Source organism: Electrona antarctica, assembly GCF_951216825.1.
Source record: "Electrona antarctica genome assembly, chromosome: 23".
Classification (NCBI taxonomy): Eukaryota; Metazoa; Chordata; class Actinopteri; order Myctophiformes; family Myctophidae; genus Electrona; species Electrona antarctica.
In genome coordinates, this window is record NC_136804.1 from 35,510,635 (window position 1) to 35,531,286 (window position 20,652).

Below are 20,652 nucleotides of genomic sequence, written 5' to 3' on the forward strand. Positions count from 1 at the left end.
CGTACATACAGTACGTCCACTATCAGTGAGTCGGCTGGCAACCGGAGGTGCAGTGGCAGTCGTCTTGCTCAAGGACACTTCGGCACAGGAGCTGGGGATGGAATCTGGGACGTTCAGATTCCAAGACGGCTACCTCCTGACTCCTGAGCCACTGCCGCAATTACTCAGACAGCGTCATTTAAGCCATTTTGGGTGTTAACATTATGTTATGCTTTAGCTATTGAAAAATAGCAGATCTACAAGCTCATAGCGCGCCACCGAGTGGCGCGCTACGAGCTTGTAGATCTGCTATTTTTGAAAAGTCGAAGAACGACTGACATAGAAACATAGCTTTTTCAGAAAACTGTCAGGATGTAGAAGACATTTTTAGAATAAGTTATTCACAATAGGCCTCCTCGCATAGGTATCAGTCAGTATTAGGTGATTACTTAAACCTGTCTTATTGGTATTGGACAGATGTCAAGATTATTCCCGATAGTGTGCGTAAAAAAATAGTAATTAACTATGTATGTAAATATTGACCAATATTACTGTTGATACTCGCCTCGGTATGTAAACATATCTACCAGAAAATGACCATTTACTGGTGATATAAATAATAATAATTTTAGTAATGTCCTCAAAATTTGAGAATGTTATTGCCCAAAAATGTCTATGTACAGTACGGCACCAAAATTGGCGGTGTGACTGGCCGTTGTGATTGGCTGGAAGGTGTGCCATTCTGCACTGTGATTGGCTGAGCATCGCATAATGCTCTAATCATAATGCTCTATACCTATATATATATATACTATGGACACCCGTCCAGTCCAGACACAGAAGGCCAGGTCTGATGTTAAGCCATCTTCTGTTATACTGTCTTTTATAGTGTTATTCTATTGAAATAAGTCTTACCCTACTGTACTTGTTATTTCCCCTTGCTTGTAGCTCTGTTCCATCCTTACTGTGGTGTTGCTCTCAACTGGATTTCCCTAGGGCTCAATAAAGGTCTATCTACTGTATCCATCAATCAATCAATCAATCAATCAATCCGTATATCTATCTATAGCTTGGTGAAACCGCCACACAAGCTGTGTCTCTCCTGCCATTTACACAAACGTGACCTCACACAGTGACTAACCCATTTTGACCTGAGATCAGATTCTATAAATGTCTTCTACATCCTGACGCTGAAAGTTTTCTGAAAAAGCTATGTTTCTATGTCAGTCGTTCTTCGATTTTTCAAAAATAGCAGACCTACAAGCTTGTAGCGCTATGAGCTTGTAGGTCTGCTATTTTTGAGTGGTGCAAACCACTCCAACAACCAGCTTTGTCTGTTTGTGTCTATGTATGTGTGTACCTGTACGTGTGTGTACCTGTACGTGGGACCCAAAATGAGCATGGTTACTATGGTCACTGACATTACGTCAGACCACAGCTAATCAGATTATATAAGACCTTGCACCACTCAGTTCACACGGGTGTGATTTTTCAATAGCTAAAGCATAACATAATGCTAACACCAAAAGGGGTTCCCGCGCAAAATGGGCTAATATAGATAGCGAGCCATCCCTCACCAACAAACACCTCTTTATGTCCAAGACAATCTCCGTCCTCCTGACAGAGCACTGTATCACCTCCCCACAGGTGTCGGCACACATTGAACCAATTAAAGTGGAATGATTGTCACACGACCGACCAGTGACAGGCGTGTCAGTGTCTCTGTGAGATTCCGGAATACTCAAGTTTAGCTCATAACACGTCACAATATGACAATATTACTGTACATGCTGTGTGAGCTTGTACTTTACCCCCAGTGGTTTGTGGTGGGGGTCCCCAGTCAGATGACAATTTAAACCGAGTCAAAACAAACAAAATGTAATACCTCAACTCCTACATGCCAAGTGCTTGTCAGGGTTCAAATTGTATTATTTTGGGAGGTCGTGGCCTGAAAGGTTTCAGAAGCACTGCACTATAAACCAACAGCAGGTGAAACACACTACTAGAGAATCAATCAGAACGTCACTTAGTTTAACCACATAAGCCCAGCTGTGTCATCAAGAGTAGACAGCTGATCTACTGATCATGACCAACTGCTAGTAGATCCGCTATGAAAAAAATCACACCCGTGTGAACTGAGTGGTGTAAGGTCTTATATAACCTGATCAACTGTGGTCTGACGTAATGTCTGACATAATGAAATCACACCCGTGTGAACTGAGTGACCATAGCAACCATGCTCATTTTTTGGTACAAACAGACAGACAGACAGACACGTAAACTAACAAAGCCAGTTGTAGGAGTGGTTTACACCACTCAACAAAAAATGAATCACACCCGAGTGAAGTGAGGGGGCGCGCTCTTATCACCGTACACCATCATGACGTAAAATAGACACTATGCCTATTTCTCAGACACTATGATGTAAAATTCTCCATTCGTTGTCAATGGCCAGAGGCTCCTCACCTGCAGGTGAGTCCGTAAGAATACAACTGCAGTGACAACACACAAATGTGTGTTATTGGCATAACGATTAACGACTAAAAGTGAGGAGAAAAAGAACCCACGGCCACGCCCTCCTCACAATAGACTCGATAGGCTTGAAAGCACCACAGGGTTTAATTACGGCTTGGCTGCCCTGTGGGTGCCCTGTGGGATGAAGTCATAGTGATGATGTCAGACTTGTGGAAATGTGGAAGAATATTCCCACAAACAACATTCACAATATTGCGAAACATATTTTTTTCTTTTAGGGATTTACATCCTTGGCCTGGACTGCTTAAAACCCCTCACACATGATACATTTCCAATTATGTCATTAATTAAATCATTTCATTAATAGCCTCCTCTCCACTGCAGACCTAAGTCTGATCTCTGAGTCACCTATGTACTGTATGTCCACATCACCAAACCATACGTCCTCATCTCTTCTGGCTCAAAGCACGCACGCACGCACGCACGCACACGCACACACGCACACACACACACACACACACACACACAACTAGCCCCGCAGGCCTAAAATGTCCAATTAACCACATGTACCCTAGCATCCCTACTCGGCGCATGTCATATTATGCGAACATTGGATGGAAATAGGCAAGCATTGGGCAGGAATAGCATTCTGGGGCCTCAGGGGAACACGTAAACAAAGTAGCTTATATTGTTTAAGGTTGAATCAGTCTGTAGGTCAAATCCTCAGTGTCCATTTGAGAGTGTAGTTGTGTACAGTGAGTGAGTGTGTGAGTGAACCAATTTTAACCAAATGGACCTTCATGGGTCTGATCTTTTCGTTTTAAATTTCACATTCATTGCATTTTATACAAATAGAATAAACTATTCAATTACATTACATTTTAACGAATGATCGTTTCCTGTGGCAAAAGGGTATCACCAGGCGAAAGAAATCAAGCTTTGAAAATGTAAAGTTGCACAAATGTATTTATGTGCAGCCAGAGACAGACAATATCTGTGTAACTGAGGAAGAAAAGAAATAGCCATGAAAAGGTAGAAAGCAGATATTATGATGAGTTACAGTATCCCCCCCGAGTGTGTCGTCAAGTGATGATTTCAACCCTGGCCATAAAATCATAACTCAGATATGATTAAAAACTTGAGGGAAAATAGAAAATCCACAGGAAGACATTTTTGCTGTAGTGTAGAGCAGGAGTTCTCAACGTTTTTGGCCGGGGACCCCCGGAAATGCTTTGGCAATGTCTCGGGACCCCCGCTCCGCCCCCTCCCGACCCCCAATATAAATTGACTGCTACAATAACCTTAATAATAGAGACAATACACCATAAATAAAGACTGAAACCAGATATAATCATAGTATGCATTTACTATGTGTACTATATGTAAACTCTTCATTTCCACTTTCCAGCCATTCAGTTAAAAAAAAACACAAAATAAAACCTTTTTTTTTTTTTTGGGGACCCCCCAAAATAATTTGGCGACCCCCCGAGGGGTCGCGACCCACTGGTTGAGAACCCCTGGTGTAGAGGTACAAAAAGAGGGCTTCTCCAATTAGAGCCCTGCATGGACATTGGGTTTAAATAGTGTACTTAAAGCTATCTTACAGGCTACAGCAATACAAATTAGAAGAAGTGCCCCTCGGGGTACATTTGGATAAAAGGACTAAAGAGTGTTGCACATAAATGGGCCTCCTGGTGGCGCTGGAAAAGGCAGAATTTGTAGGTACTTGTAGGTCTGCAAGCTTGTAGATCTGCTATTTTTCAATAGCTAAAGCATAACATAATGCTAACACCAAAATGGGTTAACGAGTCAACGACACATCCCATCCCTTACACGAGGAAGCCCCGTCCAACATACAGATGTGCTTCCTGTGTTGGCCAGGGCACTCGTCCAACCAGATGTTAGCTATTCCCACGGTTGCCCAGGCAACGGTGCAGTGGAAAAATTCCTGGGAAGTTCCATGTGGCACAAAATCATGGAGAAGTTGATACTGGGGCTGGGATGCTTCCAACACACCGCCCCCCCACCCCACACCCCACCCCACTACCACCACCACCTTTCACACATACATGCATGCACGCACACACACACGCAAGAGTATAGTACCACACACACACACACACACACACACACACACACACACGCTATTACTATTCTTGTGAGGGGACACCGATATTTTTACCTTCTTTGGGTAATGTTTTACCCTGAAGCCCGAGTTGTACTGTCGCACACTTAATTAAAATAGCCGTAGTCTACAAGCTCACAATGAGAGATCAGCTATTTTCTGACCGAGGGACACACAGGCCGAGGGAAATATCTCCTTTGCAAAAGGAAATAGACGAGGGAGACAATCCAACCAGACACTAAAGCAACACTCTCAGAGGCTGTACACAATACACATGAACATTCTGCAGACATTCAGCATGTTATGAGTGACGGGGAACAACTTCATGCAGTGCAGTGCCACGCTAGTCAACCACCACCCTCTGTCCTGTAGGCCAACCAGTCGCTAGTCAACCACCACCCTCTGTCCTGTAGGCTAACCAGTCGGACTCAGAAGAACGGATGCACTGCACTGCACGCCCCTCCACCCAGACAAGAGGCCAGCCTAAATATAGCCTTGCAGGGTTAAAAGAGGGGAGGAGGAGGACAGACAGAGGGAGAGAGTAAGAGAGAGAGGGGGGGGTGGAGAGAGAGAGAGAGAGAGAGAGAGAGAGAGAGAGAGAGAGAGAGAGAGAGAGAGAGAGAGAGAGAGAGAGAGACAGACAGAGGCGAGAGAGATAGAGAGAGGGGGCTGGGGGGGTGGAGAGAGAGAGAGAGAGAGAGAGGGACAGACAGAGGAGAGCGAGATAGAGAGAGAGAGAGAGAGAGAGAGAGAGAGAGAGAGCGAGAGAGAGCGAGACAGAGGCGAGAGAGATATAGAGAAAGAGAGAGAATGAAAGGGGGACAGAGAGAGAGAGAGAGAGAAATGAGTGAGTGGGGAGGGTCGGGAGAGGGACATACATACATAGAAAGAGACAGCTTGGAGGGAGAGACGGCGAGAGACAGAAATAGAGAGATTAAGGAGAGTGAGGGTGTGAACGACGACGATCTGAGTAGAGATGACGATCCACAGCCCAAACTGTGCGAGGTGAGGCCATGAGTGTTATAGCCTCGGGTACGGAACCCTACGGCCTTGCATGCGCGCACTTGTAACAGATATAGCCCCCCCAGCTGTTCCGTGCGGACTTGCCTCCTCAAATATACCTGCTAGCGGCGGCTCCCTCGTGGCTGGGACATGTCAATCACAGCCCAGGAAACCCTAGACCACTTTAAACCCGCCACACCAATACCCTCAGGCCCACATGCCCATGACACCCGTCTCCTGTTTAACCCTCGACATGCAAGGGGTCATCAATACAGCATGTACGTACAGGCAAAATGTGTCCGCGAGAAAGACTTGGTCATTCTTATTTTCATCTCAGGCCCCAATTACTGAATGTCACGTCTCCAGGTTTTCTTCAGAATATGTATGACACTTTTACTTATTATTATTATTTACTACTAACAACACTTCTATGGCACATGAGGAGTCCACTAGTAATAATGAATTGCATTTTTATAGCGCTTTTCCAAGTGCTCAAAGCGCTTTACAATGGTTCATTCATTCATACATTGGGAGGTGAAGCGGCGAACAGTCGACGCCAGCGTCCTCACTTCCCACATCATTCACACACCAATGGTGGCGAGCTCACACCGACCGACTCATTGGAGGCAATGTAGGGTTCAGTGTCTTGCCCAAGGACACTTCAACATGTGGACAGGAGGAGCCGGGATTCGAACCGCCGACCCAGGGATCATTGGACGACCTGCTCTCTACCTCCTGAGCCACAGCCGCCCCAGAGTACCAGAGGTTCTCAAATGTTGTATTTGCAAGGACCCCCTTGACTCAGAGAGTGTATACAAAATAGAACCAAATGGTCCGTTAGGGGTCCATTTGGTTCCATTGAACACTCTCAGAGTTACAGGCCAGCTATGGTGATTCAGGACTGGCTCTTTATGTGTTTCCGGTAATATTATCGTCCACTCATTTGTATGTCCACGGCAAAAATAGAATGTTGGACAAAAATGTCCACCACATGCCAGCAAGGAGATGACCCTCGTCTCCACATGGCATCAATGTTATACAGTATAGTTTAAATTTGGAATGAGATTATATAAGAAAATGCAAAAGAAATAGCATTAAAATCCCAAAGATAATAATCACTTGACCTTGACTTGGGCTCACTGGGAACAAGAATGAGTGGTACTTTGTCAACACCAAGTAGATTTTCTGGCAGATAAATGGGCATACATATCAATTGGGTCAAAGATTAGAGCATGACCATCAACCCATTTTGGGTGGGAACCCCTTTTGGTGTTTTATACTTTAGCTATTGAAAAATAGCAGACCTACAAGCGCGTAGCGCGCCACTGAGTGGCGCGCTACGCGCTTGTAGGTCTGCCATTTTTGAAAAGTCGTGAAAATGTGGCGCAAATCTTTGAATTTATATTCAGCAGCGAACATTTTTGGGGGGGGGTCCCTGGAACAATATTTTCAGATGGGGGTCGACGGCCAAATACATATATTTTCAGGGGTCCTTGACATGAAAATATTCGAGAACCAGAACCACTGACATAGAAACATGGGGTTTTTCAAGAAAACTGTCAGGATTTAGAAGACAATTTTGTAGAATCGTTCCCAGGTCAAAATGGATTAAATAAGGCAAATTGACAAGTGCACACACCAATTCTAAGGGGCTGTGTGTGTCCGCAGAAGGTGTTTTTGAGCTGCCACCGCCTTTCTGACATGCATGTCCTATGTTAAAGACAAGCAGTTCAACCTTTGGAGAGGGAGCCCCTCTCATCAGTGTCAAGTTTGACCCTCTTCGTCTAACACACCCGGTCATTTACGACCTGACTTTGATTCATTACAATCATGTTTATATTTCGTACTACCAGGTTTTCTATATTGGCTTTTAACCCATTTAGGGTTCTGAAAGAATATATATATATTCAAAGATTTGTGCCGCATTTTCACGATTTTTCAAAAATAGCAGACCTACAAGCTCATAGCGCGCCACTCGGTGCCGCGCTATGAGCTTGTAGGTCTGCTATTTTTCAATAGCTAAAGTATTACATAATGCTTAGTTAAAACACCAAAAGGGGTTCCCGCCCAGAATGGGTTAAGACATTTGTTTTAATTACAGTTTTAATGGCAATGAACATAAAACAGATAACCAGCTAGTGATCACAGTAAATTAATGAACTGGGAAGGGAAACATGACGAAACAACTTGAATTTGTGGAATAAAGTTTCATACTGATTCTTATGTCACAATTGTCACCGACATACACTGTGGTATAGACAATAATAATAATAATAATAATAATAATAATAATAATACACTAGTGCTATATACTGTAAATACTGTGATATTGGTGTGCAGATCTACGACACTCTGCCTCATGCCTAACGTAGCCTACATGCTCCACAGCATGCCCACAACATTGCCAGCGCCAATCTTACGGTATAGCACTCCCTCTCGTGTATTATTGCTTAATTAATGTCCTCTTCCCTTTAGCTAGGACCCCAGAAGAAGAACGCCTCTCCGGGTCCCTGGCTCCTCCATGTAGACACGGAGTGCATCGTCCTCACATTATGAACACAGATTGCCACAGACATGTCTTGAGAGCCAGAGCCCTTTAGCTGGTTGAGCATGAAATCTGGTTAGCCTTAACATAAAAAAAAGCAAAGTAAGTGAGGCAAACAGAAAGGAGGGTGACAGGAACTCGAAAACTGTGCACATCAGAGAGAGAGAGAGAGAGAGAGAGAGAGAGAGAAAGAGAGAGAGAGAGAGAGAGAGAGAGCTTGGAGTGTGTCTGTGGCTAAGGCGAAAGCCAAAAAACAAGCATATCAAGTCGGTAAATTTGGAATTTGGATCACAGGGTTTTGGGCATCATGAGGACGGAGTTGGCAAATGGTGACAGAGATTTCAACATCTCTCTGGGTTCCAGTTGTCAAGATCAAAGAGTGTCATTGCTCACAGGCCAAGGCTGATAGCAGCCTAGCAGGACATTAACCCATTTTGGGCGGGAACCCCTTTTGGTGTTTTAAAGCATTATGTTATACTTTAGCTATTGAAAAATAGCAGATCTACAAGCTCATCGCGCGCCACCGAGTGGTGCGCTACGAGCTTGTAGGTCTGCTATTTTTTGAAAATTCGTGAAAATGTGGCGCAATGTTTTTAACTCAAATCTTTGCTTCTGGGGAGGGTCCCTGGAACAACATATTTTCAGATGGGGGTCGGCGGCCAATTTCATATATTTTTGGGGGTCCTCGACATGAAAATGTTTGAGAACCACTGACCTAGAAACATGGGTTTTTCAGAAATTATTTAGAAGACATTTTGTAGAATCGGTCTCGGTCGAAATGGGTTAAAAGAAATTATTGATGTCAATTCTAAACACATACTGTCAGTGGTAGAAAAAGTACTACTTAAGTAAAAGTATCAACACTACAATGTAGAAATACTCCAGAAATAAAAATGTACTTGAGTAAAAGTAAAATGTACTTAAAGTACCAAAAGTTAGAAAGTACTCTTTATGCAGAATGTTTCATTTCAAGTTTTCAAATGTATAAAAATCTTTTGAAAATAGCAAATCTACAAGCGCACAATGTGTCGCATCGTGATTCGTGACGAGCTTGTAGATCGCCTATTTTCAAATGGCCGAAATGTATGCGTGTTGTTTTGTATCCAAATCTACAAAGTAACTAGTAACTAAAGTTTCCAAATAAATGTAGTGGAGTAAAAGTATAATATTTCCCTCTGAGATGTAGTGGAGTATAAGCAAAGGTACTGGAGATTTTATACTAAAGTACAAATACCTCAAAACTGTAAGTAAATAAGTAAAGATTGTTAGTGCTCAACAAACAAATGGAAATTCAATATGAAGCGTTTTACAGATGCACCATGATGAACTGCTATGTAAAATATTATACTGTACATACACTATAGACAGTACACACTGGACAAATTTATGGAGACACAAAGCCTTAAGGTGGTTGCACACTGGACGCGTTTTTCGGAAAACCGATGGAGAAACGCCGCTAAAATTCGCGCCCGGTGTGTGGGGATCTCTCCACCTCAGTCAACGGTGTCATGCAAAAATAGCCAAAATATAGAAAATCTGCAATGCCATTTTTTGTGATCTAGCACTTTACAAAGTCATTACACTCCATAGCCAAGCACTGGCTGGCATTGAGATCTCTGGGAAGGGAAGCAATCGGTGACTTTGAATGTCAGATTTCAGGATGTTTATCGGTCTGGAGAGACATGGCGTGAGAGAGAGAGAGAGAGAGAGAGAGAGAGAGAGAGACACCAAGTTGGACATGGACAAGATGGGACAGGTGATGAAGGAGAGAGACGCGCTGAGTGAGGAGGATGTGAGAGGAGGAAGAGGAGAGAGGGAGACGTGTTACTGGAAGACGGAAGGAAGACAGCAGAGTGAGCAGAATATATGAAACAAAGAGACACTGTCGTGTGAAGGTTAACTTACAGGTGGACGGTGGGAGAGAGAGAGAGAGAGAGAGAGAGAGAGAGAGAGAGAGAGAGAGAGAGAGAGAGAGAGAGAGAGAGAGAGAGAGAGAGGACAAAATGTCGTAGGAGAACAGTTTAAATGCACCGTTTTGGCAGCACAATACATGTGGAGTTGTCGTCAACTGAGGGACAGCCAGTGTGGATAGAAGAAGAACCAAGCAATTCATATTCATTACTGTTAGGATGTCTGTTAGTCCCTGTAGTGGATACCCAATGTTACGATTAGTTTCATGCTATGCTTTGGAAGCCAGTGGCCTTGTGGTTAGACTGTCCGCCCCGAGACTGGGAGGTCGGGTGTTCGATCCCCGACCGGGTCATACCAAAGAGTTTAAAAATGGGAACCAATGCCTCCCTGCTTGGAACTCAGCATCAAGGGTAAATCCCTGTGACATACTAGCGTCATGTCCATCCAGGGGGTGTACTTGTGCATCAAAGCTGCCTCATGCTACAGAAACAGGAGATAGGCTCCTGCCCTATGGGCCTCATGACATCATGGCTCAGCAAGGCTTACTTGTGCTTTGGAAATCTGACATATTTTATCATGCCAATAAAGAATTTTGAGAGAGAGAGAGAGAGAGAGAGAGAGAGAGAGAGAGAGAGAGAGAGAGAGAGAGAGAGAGAGAGAGAGAGAGAGAGAGAGGGGGGGGGGGGGGGTAAGATAGAGAGAGAAGGGAGTCAATAGAGAGTAGGAATAGATTAAAAGAGGCACGAAGTTGCATGGGTAAGGTATAGGCCACCGGTTCCCAAACACAGGGTAGGGTTTTGTGTGGGTCGCGGACACATTTGTACGAGCAGATATCCCTTAATTTCTTTGTTTCCTACATTTTGTTTTAAATTATTGTTTAAAAAATAGAAAAAAAAGAAACAATTCATGTATTAAAAAAAAACGTAATGATTTTTTTAAAATAATTAGTTAAATTAAATAGTTAATAAAGGCATTTCTTTTTTATCTAAGAAATTCCATTAATTAGAAAACATATGTTTAATACAGTGAATAGCCGATCAAAAAGGTAAAGCTAAGCTAAGCTTGTAGACCTGATATTTTGACTAGTTTGGGTCCCAGGGAGACATCATTTTTTGTCTTCTGGTGTAGGCTATAAGAGGCATACAAGGTAGGTAACATTATTATTATTATTATTATTAATAATCCCAGCTAAAGCAGTTTCATAGAGAATGTCCTGACAAATCAAAACAAATTCTGGACCCCCCCCCCAGCAAAGTCTGGCTTTCCTCATAAAAGTCCAAGCTTCCGAAATACAGTAGCAAGCCAAGACCATGTTTATTCACACTGTAGAATTATGGCATCTTGAGGAAACCTCTCTCTGCCGTCACTGTAGCCTCCCTGTGACTTTCACCTCTACGAGTCACAGTGAAGCCTGTGAGTCACATGATCACCATCACCAGTGTGCCACCCTTTCAATCTACCATCATTATTATATTATTTTGTAAAAAAAAAAAAAAAAAAAAAGAAAATGTACAAGATCAAAGTGAGGTTGTAGATCAGCTATTTTTGTATTGGGCTTAGTGATTAAGTAGTGGCGGGGGGGGGGGGGGGGGGTTGGTGAAGCTATTTAGTGAAAAAAGAGGGAGACCCCTGTGGTGACTCTGGTCAACAACAGTAAACTCTAGCCAATTTAGTTATTATATACTGTAGGCATTATTCATTTTATATTTTCTATATTTAATTTTTTTATCTCAATGTGTAAATATTTTATAAAACAACACATTTTCATTCATTCATTGATTGATTGAATAGCCTACTTTATTAAAACAGATTAATCGCCCAGGACGAAGTTCTTTGTCCTTTCTATTAGTAACGCCCGACGCTCAGGACGAAGTATTGTCCTAAAGACGAAGTTTATTGATACGAGAACAGATCGCCTGGCTGTATAGCCCAGGCGCGCCTGCTGGGCTCTCCTCGGTGACGCGCAAGACTGAGACGTCATCAAAAAACTCCCTCCTCTGTTTAGCTGATGAAAACGAAAATCTTAAAACGTTCATAAATCGCGATCTAAATCATCCCGTCTTTTTCTGAAAAAAAGATCCTGTGTTAGACGGCGCTCCGCGGTCCAGTCGCTAGTCTCGATACATTTATTCTTGTCTCCCGTTGTTGTCGATCGATTCTAAAGTGCTGTGGCTATTGTTAGCTGCTACACAACATCATGAACTTCCGGCCGTTCCGTCCGGAAAAGGCGTCCGTGTTTATAAATCGACTGGGCGCATGAATGTAATGGATTAAATAGTTCCGGGCAATTAAAGTGTTAACAGTTTGCAAATACAGTGGTACCATTATGAAATGGTGCTAAAAGGATAACACAGAAAGCCATAAGAGCTTTGGTTTCACCGCCACAATATTGTCACAACATCAACATTTGCTCAGAAATAGTCATATTTGATTATGTCCATATTCCCCAATTGAATTGAAACAGAAATCTGTTTTTTTGTTTGTTTGTTTTTTTAAGTATTTTTTCAATCAGCAGCTTGTTATTCTTGCAACATTCTGAGAGTCACCTAGTGCCCGCCGAAAGGAGAATCTTCAAAACAACTGAATGTGGGTCTTCAGGCCAAACTTCTCAGTATGAATCACATGTAGCCCATCTTTGGATCAATCCACTTAGTGTCTATGAAATATATGGGCAGGGCACTCTGCAAGTCTGACATCATAGCACAGAGCCATTAGCCTGAGTGGCCATGCCTCCCCCGGCTCTCCGGGGGACCGCACTCGGGCTGCATTCGAAAGCGAACACACCAGTCCCCTCTCCTTTACGACCCGCCAGGGTCATTTAGACTAGGATCAGAACCTGTTGGGTAGATGTGTGAGGCATATAGAACTAAATTAAACGTTCCACAACCTGTTGGGTATATGTGTGAGGCATATAGAACTAAATTAAACGTTCCACAACCTGTTGGGTAGATGTGTGAGGCATATAGAACTAAATTAAATGTTCCACAACCTGTTGGGTAGATGTGTGAGGCATATAGAACTAAATTAAATGTTCCACAACCTGTTGGGTAGATGTGTGAGGCCTATAGAACTAAATTAAACGCTCCACAACCTGTTGGGTAGATGTGTGAGGCATATAGAACTAAATTAAACGTTCCACAACCTGTTGGGTAGATGTGTGAGGCATATAGAACTAAATTAAACGTTCCACAACCTGTTGGGTAGATGTGTGAGGCATATAGAACTAAATTAAACGTTCCACAACCTGTTGGGTAGATGTGTGAGGCATATAGAACTAAATTAAACGTTCCACAACCTGTTGGGTAGATGTGTGAGGCATATAGAACTAAATTAAACGCTCCACAACCTGTTGGGTAGATGTGTGAGGCATATAGAACTAAATTAAACGCTCCACAACCTGTTGGGTAGATGTGTGAGGCATATAGAACTAAATTAAACGCTCCACAACCTGTTGGGTAGATGTGTGAGGCATATAGAACTAAATTAAACGCTCCACAACCTGTTGGGTAGATGTGTGAGGCATATAGAACTAAATTAAACGTTCCACAACCTGTTGGGTAGATGTGTGAGGCATATAGAACTAAATTAAACGTTCCACAACCTGTTGGGTAGATGTGTGAGGCATATAGAACTAAATTAAACGTTCCACAACCTGTTGGGTAGATGTGTGAGGCATATAGAACTAAATTAAACGTTCCACAACCTGTTGGGTATATGTGTGAGGCATATAGAACTAAATTAAACGTTCCACATAAACACAAAGCTATCCATGTTTTTTTCCCCGCCAAGGTACTGGGGCTCCTTGTGTGTGTGTTGGTAGTTGCTGGTTGATGTTTTTTTTGGGCTTGATTCTTTGTATAGTAGTTGCTTATTTGGGCTTGCTTCCACATTTCTTCACATCAAGGAACCCCAGATGAATAGGCTATGTACTGTAATTGTTGACATCCATCTGAACATATTTTGTGCCCTTTTTTATGTTTTAAAAATATTCAAAATATTTCGATTTATTCTCGATGTGTTTTTAAATAACGGATGTACAACCTCCCTCACAATGTGTCGCTGTGAGCTTGTAGATCAGCTATTTTCATTTGTGCTTGTTTTCATAGACCTGGCCACTTGTTTCTCTTGCAAAACTGGCAACACAGCAAGAGAAAGAGGAACTTTATGCACACACAAACGCAATGCACTATGGGCTGTAAGAAAAACGTGAATAGGCATCCGTTTAGTTTAGGAAACTCAACTGTGGCCTGCGTGTGTCACATGATCCGTTGGCTGCATCTACAGTGTATTTTAGGATCTACCCAACAACTCTATTCTGGTGGAACATTCACCCAAAAGTGCTGGTCATCTTGTGAGCCTGGCGATCGGCAGATATATGTTTTAAATGATGAATGATGAATATCAACTGTTGCCCTCCATGAGGCGGTTTAGAGTCCCTACATTTAAGAAAAACAGACTAAAGAACTAGTTTGTACATCAGTCTGTCTTGCTTCTAAACCAAAATCGTTAAACCAGTGGATATGTTCTCGTTCCCGATTGTTTTCTGTGATTTTTGTCCTGTAATGTCTACCATTTTGTAATGTATGTCTATATCTTGTCTGTTTCTTGAACGGTGACGTCATGGACGCAAAACAAATTTCAGTGCAAGCTGACAATAAAGTTGTATCGTATCGTATGTTGTGTAGAGGGGAAGAAATCACACTTGTGTGAAGTGAAGTGAGGGGCGCTCTTATCATCATACATCATCACATTCTGGCCAATCAATACAATAAGGCGTCCTCACTTTTCTGTCCTCAATACGCACATTGCTCAGCCAATCAAATCATCGCTATGAATGAGGTGCTCAGTAGCCTGGGCACCATTTCATTTCGGTATATGATCCGCTCAGAAGCGGATGATATCGTTACGTCGTGTTGTAGTATTGTTTTGTAGTAGACAGGCAGGAACAACAAACCCGAACTTCCTTTTCCCTCAAACCGATTTTTCTCAATAAAAGCTGCAGGCTACGAGAGCTTTTATTGTTATTCTTCCGGTTTGAGGGAAAAGGATGTTCGTGTTTGATTGTTCCTGCCTGTCGACTACAAAACAATACGACAACATGACGTAACGATATCATACGCTCCCGCCCGGATCATATACCCGAAATGAAACAGAGACCAGGCTTTCCTCCGAGGTGGTGGAAAGCCTGATGGGCGAGGTTAGGTGCTCAGCCAATCAAATCATCGCTATGTAGGGGGTACACACAGACACACAAAGCTGGGCATATGAGGGGGCTATAGGACAGATATAGAGCGTCGCAGTCCCGCCTCCTACCCTGGACCAGGAAATGAAACTCAATGCATTATTCTCATAGACATTTCTTAAAGTATTTATTTAAAGACGGTTACGCCGCGGACAAAGCCAACTCGAGTCGTGACAACTCATGACAACACAAACAATATTTTGGACCAAACAAATAATTACAAAGAAGAAAAACAACAAAAAAAGTGTTGTAACCTGCCGTTTTTTTCTTCTTTCTAATTATTTGTTTGGTCCAAAATATTGTTTGTGTTGTCATGAGTTGTCACGACTCGAGTTGGCTTTGTCCGCGGCGTAACCGTCTTTAAATAAATACTTTAAGAAATGTCTATGAGAATAATGCATTGGGTTTCATTTCCTGGTCCAGGGTAGGAGGCGGGACTGCGACGCTCTATAGGGCTCCATTTTTGTCACCGCTAAACCCCTTATCCCTAAACTTCTTTACCTTTTTTTACTATTTTGCAAAACATTTTTGAGTAGTTAAAATGGCCAGTCTACAAGCTCACAATGTGTCAATGTAGATTGGCTAGTTGAACTACTCAAAAATGTTTTTCAAAATAGTAAAAAAAGGCAAAGAAGTTTAGGGATAAGGGTTAGCGGTGACGAAAATGGAGCCCTTAGACTCCTGGGAGAAGCCGGTCAAAGAGGTACAGTATATACCGTATTATATAATGTACAGTATATATAGGGTTTCATGGTTCCAGGGGATGGAAAGAACATGCAGAGCACAGTGTATGATGGAAATGAAACCTCTTCTACTTCATCATGCAAGTTCACAAGATGACATATAAGTATAGCAGCCCAAGGCTGACCGATGAGCCAGCAACGGTGTTTTCAGGTCAAAGCTAGTGGCAAGGTTGGGAAGGCCCTGCAACTGTATATATTAGCCATATACAGCAGCTGTTGTTATGCGTGTACTGTACTGTACCAGAGGCGTATCTACAATAAGGCGAGGACAGCCGTCCGCCTGTCCAAATCCATTTCTGGCCTGGCCAAAATCCATACAATGAGAAAAGAGAGAGGACCACCCATTGGAATGTAAATGCATGCCTTTCAGCCTTTGTATCCTACTCGTCTGGCAGGTATATCTCTTTGAAAACCTTTAGTGCTACTGATTGTGCGCGGGGAGACGACAATTAACACATCTTGCCTGCCCAAAATGTAATTCTTGCCTGCCAAAAATGTAATTCTTGCCTTCCCAAAATGTAATTGCTGGAAACGCCACTGTACTGTACAGTGGTATATTCCTTTGTTTTCAAAAATCTTTTAATTCTGTTTTTTTTAAGCAGAAGCCCAGGGGCAATTATACGAATGTCATTAAGTCACAGGCTCATAGAAAAACAAACATCATCATAATCAGATGAGAGTACACTAGTACAGCCTTCAGTGGTCAAGCACAGTCAGCTACATATAAAACACCAGGTCAGACCGCCCCTCAGGACTAAAATACATGTATTATAATATAATACAAAACTATAGGCGTAGGCTGTAGCACAACAACCAATTTATACCATAATGAACATGAGCCAACTGTATTCACAGAGCATTCACAGCAGTCACAACCCCGCTCTCAAACCAAACCACCATGCTACTTCATTCTATAATTAGGCATTGGTTCTCACAGACCCCTGACCCGCAGGGGTCCCTGGGGAGAGTTCCAGCAGGGGGTCGGTCCCCAGGGACACCATACATTTACAAGTAAATACAATCAGTGGATGTATACGAATGGCTATGTTGGTGAATTTGGTCTTTGTCTCTCTACTGCAATGGTTTGCAAATTGGGGTCCAGATCGAGTGACCAGGGGTCTTTGAGGCAGCCCGGTGGGGGGCTGCCTCAACACCCATTACATGTTTTGCGATTAGGTTCTTGTCGACAATGTTGACACATTTTCTGTTATGTTATGTGGTCCCTTGCACCATTTTTTTGATTAATTGAACACGGTGGACCCTCTTGTAGACAAGTGTAATGCGTAATTGGGTCGTCCACTCACAGTTAACAGTCTTTGTATTGAGTTTGTGCTTGAAATGTACTGTAATTCTGCAAACTGTTAGTAAATATTTCAATCAATCAATCAAACAACACCTTTTCAAATGGTTAGCTGCAGCCTGCAGCCAATAACTGCTCTACTGTACCATCAGTACAGTATAGCTACACATGGGATTCTGGATTATAATTTAACAGTATAAATAATCATCTCGGATTGGTGTCCCAGAAAATATATGAAATATAATATATGAAAAATGATGAAATGTTGTAGAAGCACCTAAAATGGGATAGTTCTGGGAAAACAGAGTTTGTGAGACCACAGTCTTCCTTCCTGGAACCATTCACAGTAGTCACACACAGCTGTTGGTTGTCAACACATGTTCACACGCGCGCGCGCACACACACACACACACACGCGCTTGCACACACACGTTCTTAAAACTACGATAGGCTATAACCAAAGAAAGAAGTCACAACTTAAGTAATCGCCATGGCATGAAATGCACTCCTGGTTTAGAAAATGATACGCTTCTTCTCAGGACAATACTAGAAATCAGAGTTGCAGCGCTACATTTCAGCGAGTTACGTAATAATTTATGGAAACACCAATGATCGATCGCCAGCTGTCACTTCAGTTCATTATGAGACCTGGCAATGAAATATTGTCACAATAAAATATTAATTCCGTGTCTTTTTTTTTCTTTTTTAAGAAACCTAAATAGGTTACTTAATATTTCGACTATAGGCTATATAAATGCAAATGTGTTGGGGATGCAACAATGACTTAAGTCGCTTATAGCCGATTGATAGATTTAAACAGAAAGATGTGAAATGAAATGAAATGAAATCTATATTTACCCAGGGTATCTGGGCTAAGCTCAAGAACTTGTTTCCAGCCAGGCCCTGCTCATAGAACACATTTCATCGTAGTGGTTGATGCCTTGTTCAAGGGCATTTCAGCGGTGGTAATTTTAACGTGTCGGACGGCTGGTTCGAACTGGGAACCTTCCGGTATCTAGACCGCGCCGCTATCCGTTCGGCCACCGCTGCCACATGACCGCTGTCATGTTACTGTTAGTCAATTAAGCTGAATAATACAATTAATGCTCTTTCTATATGCTACTTACATGAGCGCTGACGGGAAATGTCCTGTTGAGCCGGACGAAATGGACAGGAGTAAAAGTAGACTGGTGGAGAAAGTGTATGTATCCATGGTTTTGCGTGATTATATTCCAAATGTCCAATTAGCCCCTAAAAAAATTATCTATCTAAAACATCCAGAATGAGAAGATGCGTAAAACCAACAGTCCAGAAATTAACGATCCACCCTGAGCGGTCTCAGTTCGTATAGAGGCTACAACCACTTTGCTGCTTCACATGAGCGCCATCGGTGCGACTTTCCAAAACAAATCTGGGGCTGGCTTCGGAATCTTCGGATCCCACCCAGCGAGTTGAGGAAGAGTGTGTTGTCTGGGAGGAGGAGGTTTGTCAGATCTCAAGCTGCGATACAAACCATAAAAAAAAGAGAAAAGAAAAGGCTAGACAGATGCACGGTGTCGGGGGGAGAGAAGAGAAGGGGAGGAGGGCGGGCGCGTCTGTTCTCAGATCTCCCCACCTCGCCGTGAGAGCCGGAGTGTCCTCCTCCTAAACCAGCAGATCAGTTTCCGAGCCCCCTGCTGTCCTCTCCACCCACCCGATAATTACGCACGGTTCTCTCCATGTATGGGCTCTCCTCTTCTCGATGTCTCACGCAACAACACCGGGCCAGGCAAAGCACCACGTACGGCCACCGCCTGGCGACCACTCAACAACAACAACAGCCCCCCACTACTGCCCACGACATGCCGGTGTCCCGGTGAGGCTGAGCTGGGCTCCTAGTAGGCTAGTTTCCTCCTCGATCCTTATTGTCAAACTGGAGTCTGACAAACGAAGCTTTTCGTGGTTCTCTTGTGTGTCCGTGCTATATTGTACAGGCCACCGTTGTTGTAGCCGTGCGTAACGAGTAAGGACGGAGCGGACCGTGCACCGTGCATGTCCAAACTCCATAAGCAGTGGTTTTCAAAGTGGGGTCCCGCGGGACCCACGGGGGTCCTTGAGAGGGTTCCAGGGAGGCCCGGCCCCCCCATCCCAAATTAATATTTTTTTTGCTAAAATAAGTTTGATTTTTTTTAGTAAAGTATATCACTGTACAACCGTAATTTAAAGTGACATCTATCTATATATGCCATGCCAAGCAGTCTAAGCAGAGATAATGCATTTGCTACAAGGCTGGGTATAGTAAAACAGTGTCATTTTAAATCACTGGAGAGAATCTGCTAAATAAATGCCAGAAGATTATGCTTTCAAATTACCGTCTTTTCAAAGCAAACTGTCACACTATGACACTAAACAGGCATGTAACGATATATTGTATATCGAGTCATTCCACGAAACCGGTACGATTTGGACTTTTTTTTTAAAAAATTTGACCGAAAGGTTTTACTTTTCTGAATACCCCACAATATTAAGGGCATCTTTAGCTATCAGAAAAACATAATTTCCCATCTCAGGCATTCAATAATTTTTTGTATGTATTTTTATATGGAATAATATGATAACGGGTTGAAAATCATAACAGGGTTGTGTCAACCCCGTTATACACGGGGTTGTGATTTTTTACTCAAGATGGCCACTACACTACCTTTGGTGATTAAGAGGAGACAACATGGCATGCATTGGATTAAAAAATCAGATATATTGTTGAAATAACAAACGTAAATTTCACAAATAATTGTTTTCTATCTTTATTCCATGTAACGGAGTTGAGCTGTTATGCTTTACGACCACATGTGAGAGTATAAATTACTCCAAAACATTGTAAAATAAGGTGTGAGATTGCCTCTTTCTGTAGCATGTTATTCAGAAGACTTGTAGAATGCCACTTCTTGTTGGTGATGTCACTGAAGGGCCAGTTCAATTATTGTTATGGAGGGGAGAATGGCTTGTGTAACGGGGTTGAGTGCGATTGGGGGACAGAGCTATATAATGCTATTTTAATGATTAATCATCTATTTATTCAAAAACTAAACATGACCAGCAATAAAGCACCGATAGATGTATATGTGAATGGCAAAATGTATGGATCTTTGTAAATGTTTAATAGTCATATCTCAAGTCCACTTTCATCGAAGGCCATTGGGGACATGAAAAAATTGACAAAATAGGGGGTGTCTACTGGAAGAAAACAAGATAATTTCTGATATGAAGATAAAGTCCATGTCATTTTTACACAATATTAAAGGGAACATTTAAATTGATTAAAAAAGCTTTTAAAAATAAATTTTGGTGACT

At 42.6% G+C, this 20,652-nt stretch overlaps 1 protein-coding gene across 1 annotated transcript in view; it reads right to left on the reverse strand.

Annotated features, from left to right (window-relative positions):
• Positions 1-19,190, reverse strand: part of LOC306916765 (voltage-dependent calcium channel subunit alpha-2/delta-1-like) — a 142,040-nt gene extending 122,850 nt beyond the window's left edge. The window contains exon 1 of the mRNA XM_079494779.1: positions 18,450-19,190. Within this exon, the coding sequence (XP_079350905.1) occupies positions 18,450-18,535 (86 nt within the window). The 5' untranslated portion in view covers positions 18,536-19,190. The remainder of the gene's footprint in view (positions 1-18,449) is intronic.
• Positions 19,191-20,652: the final 1,462 nt, after the last annotated feature.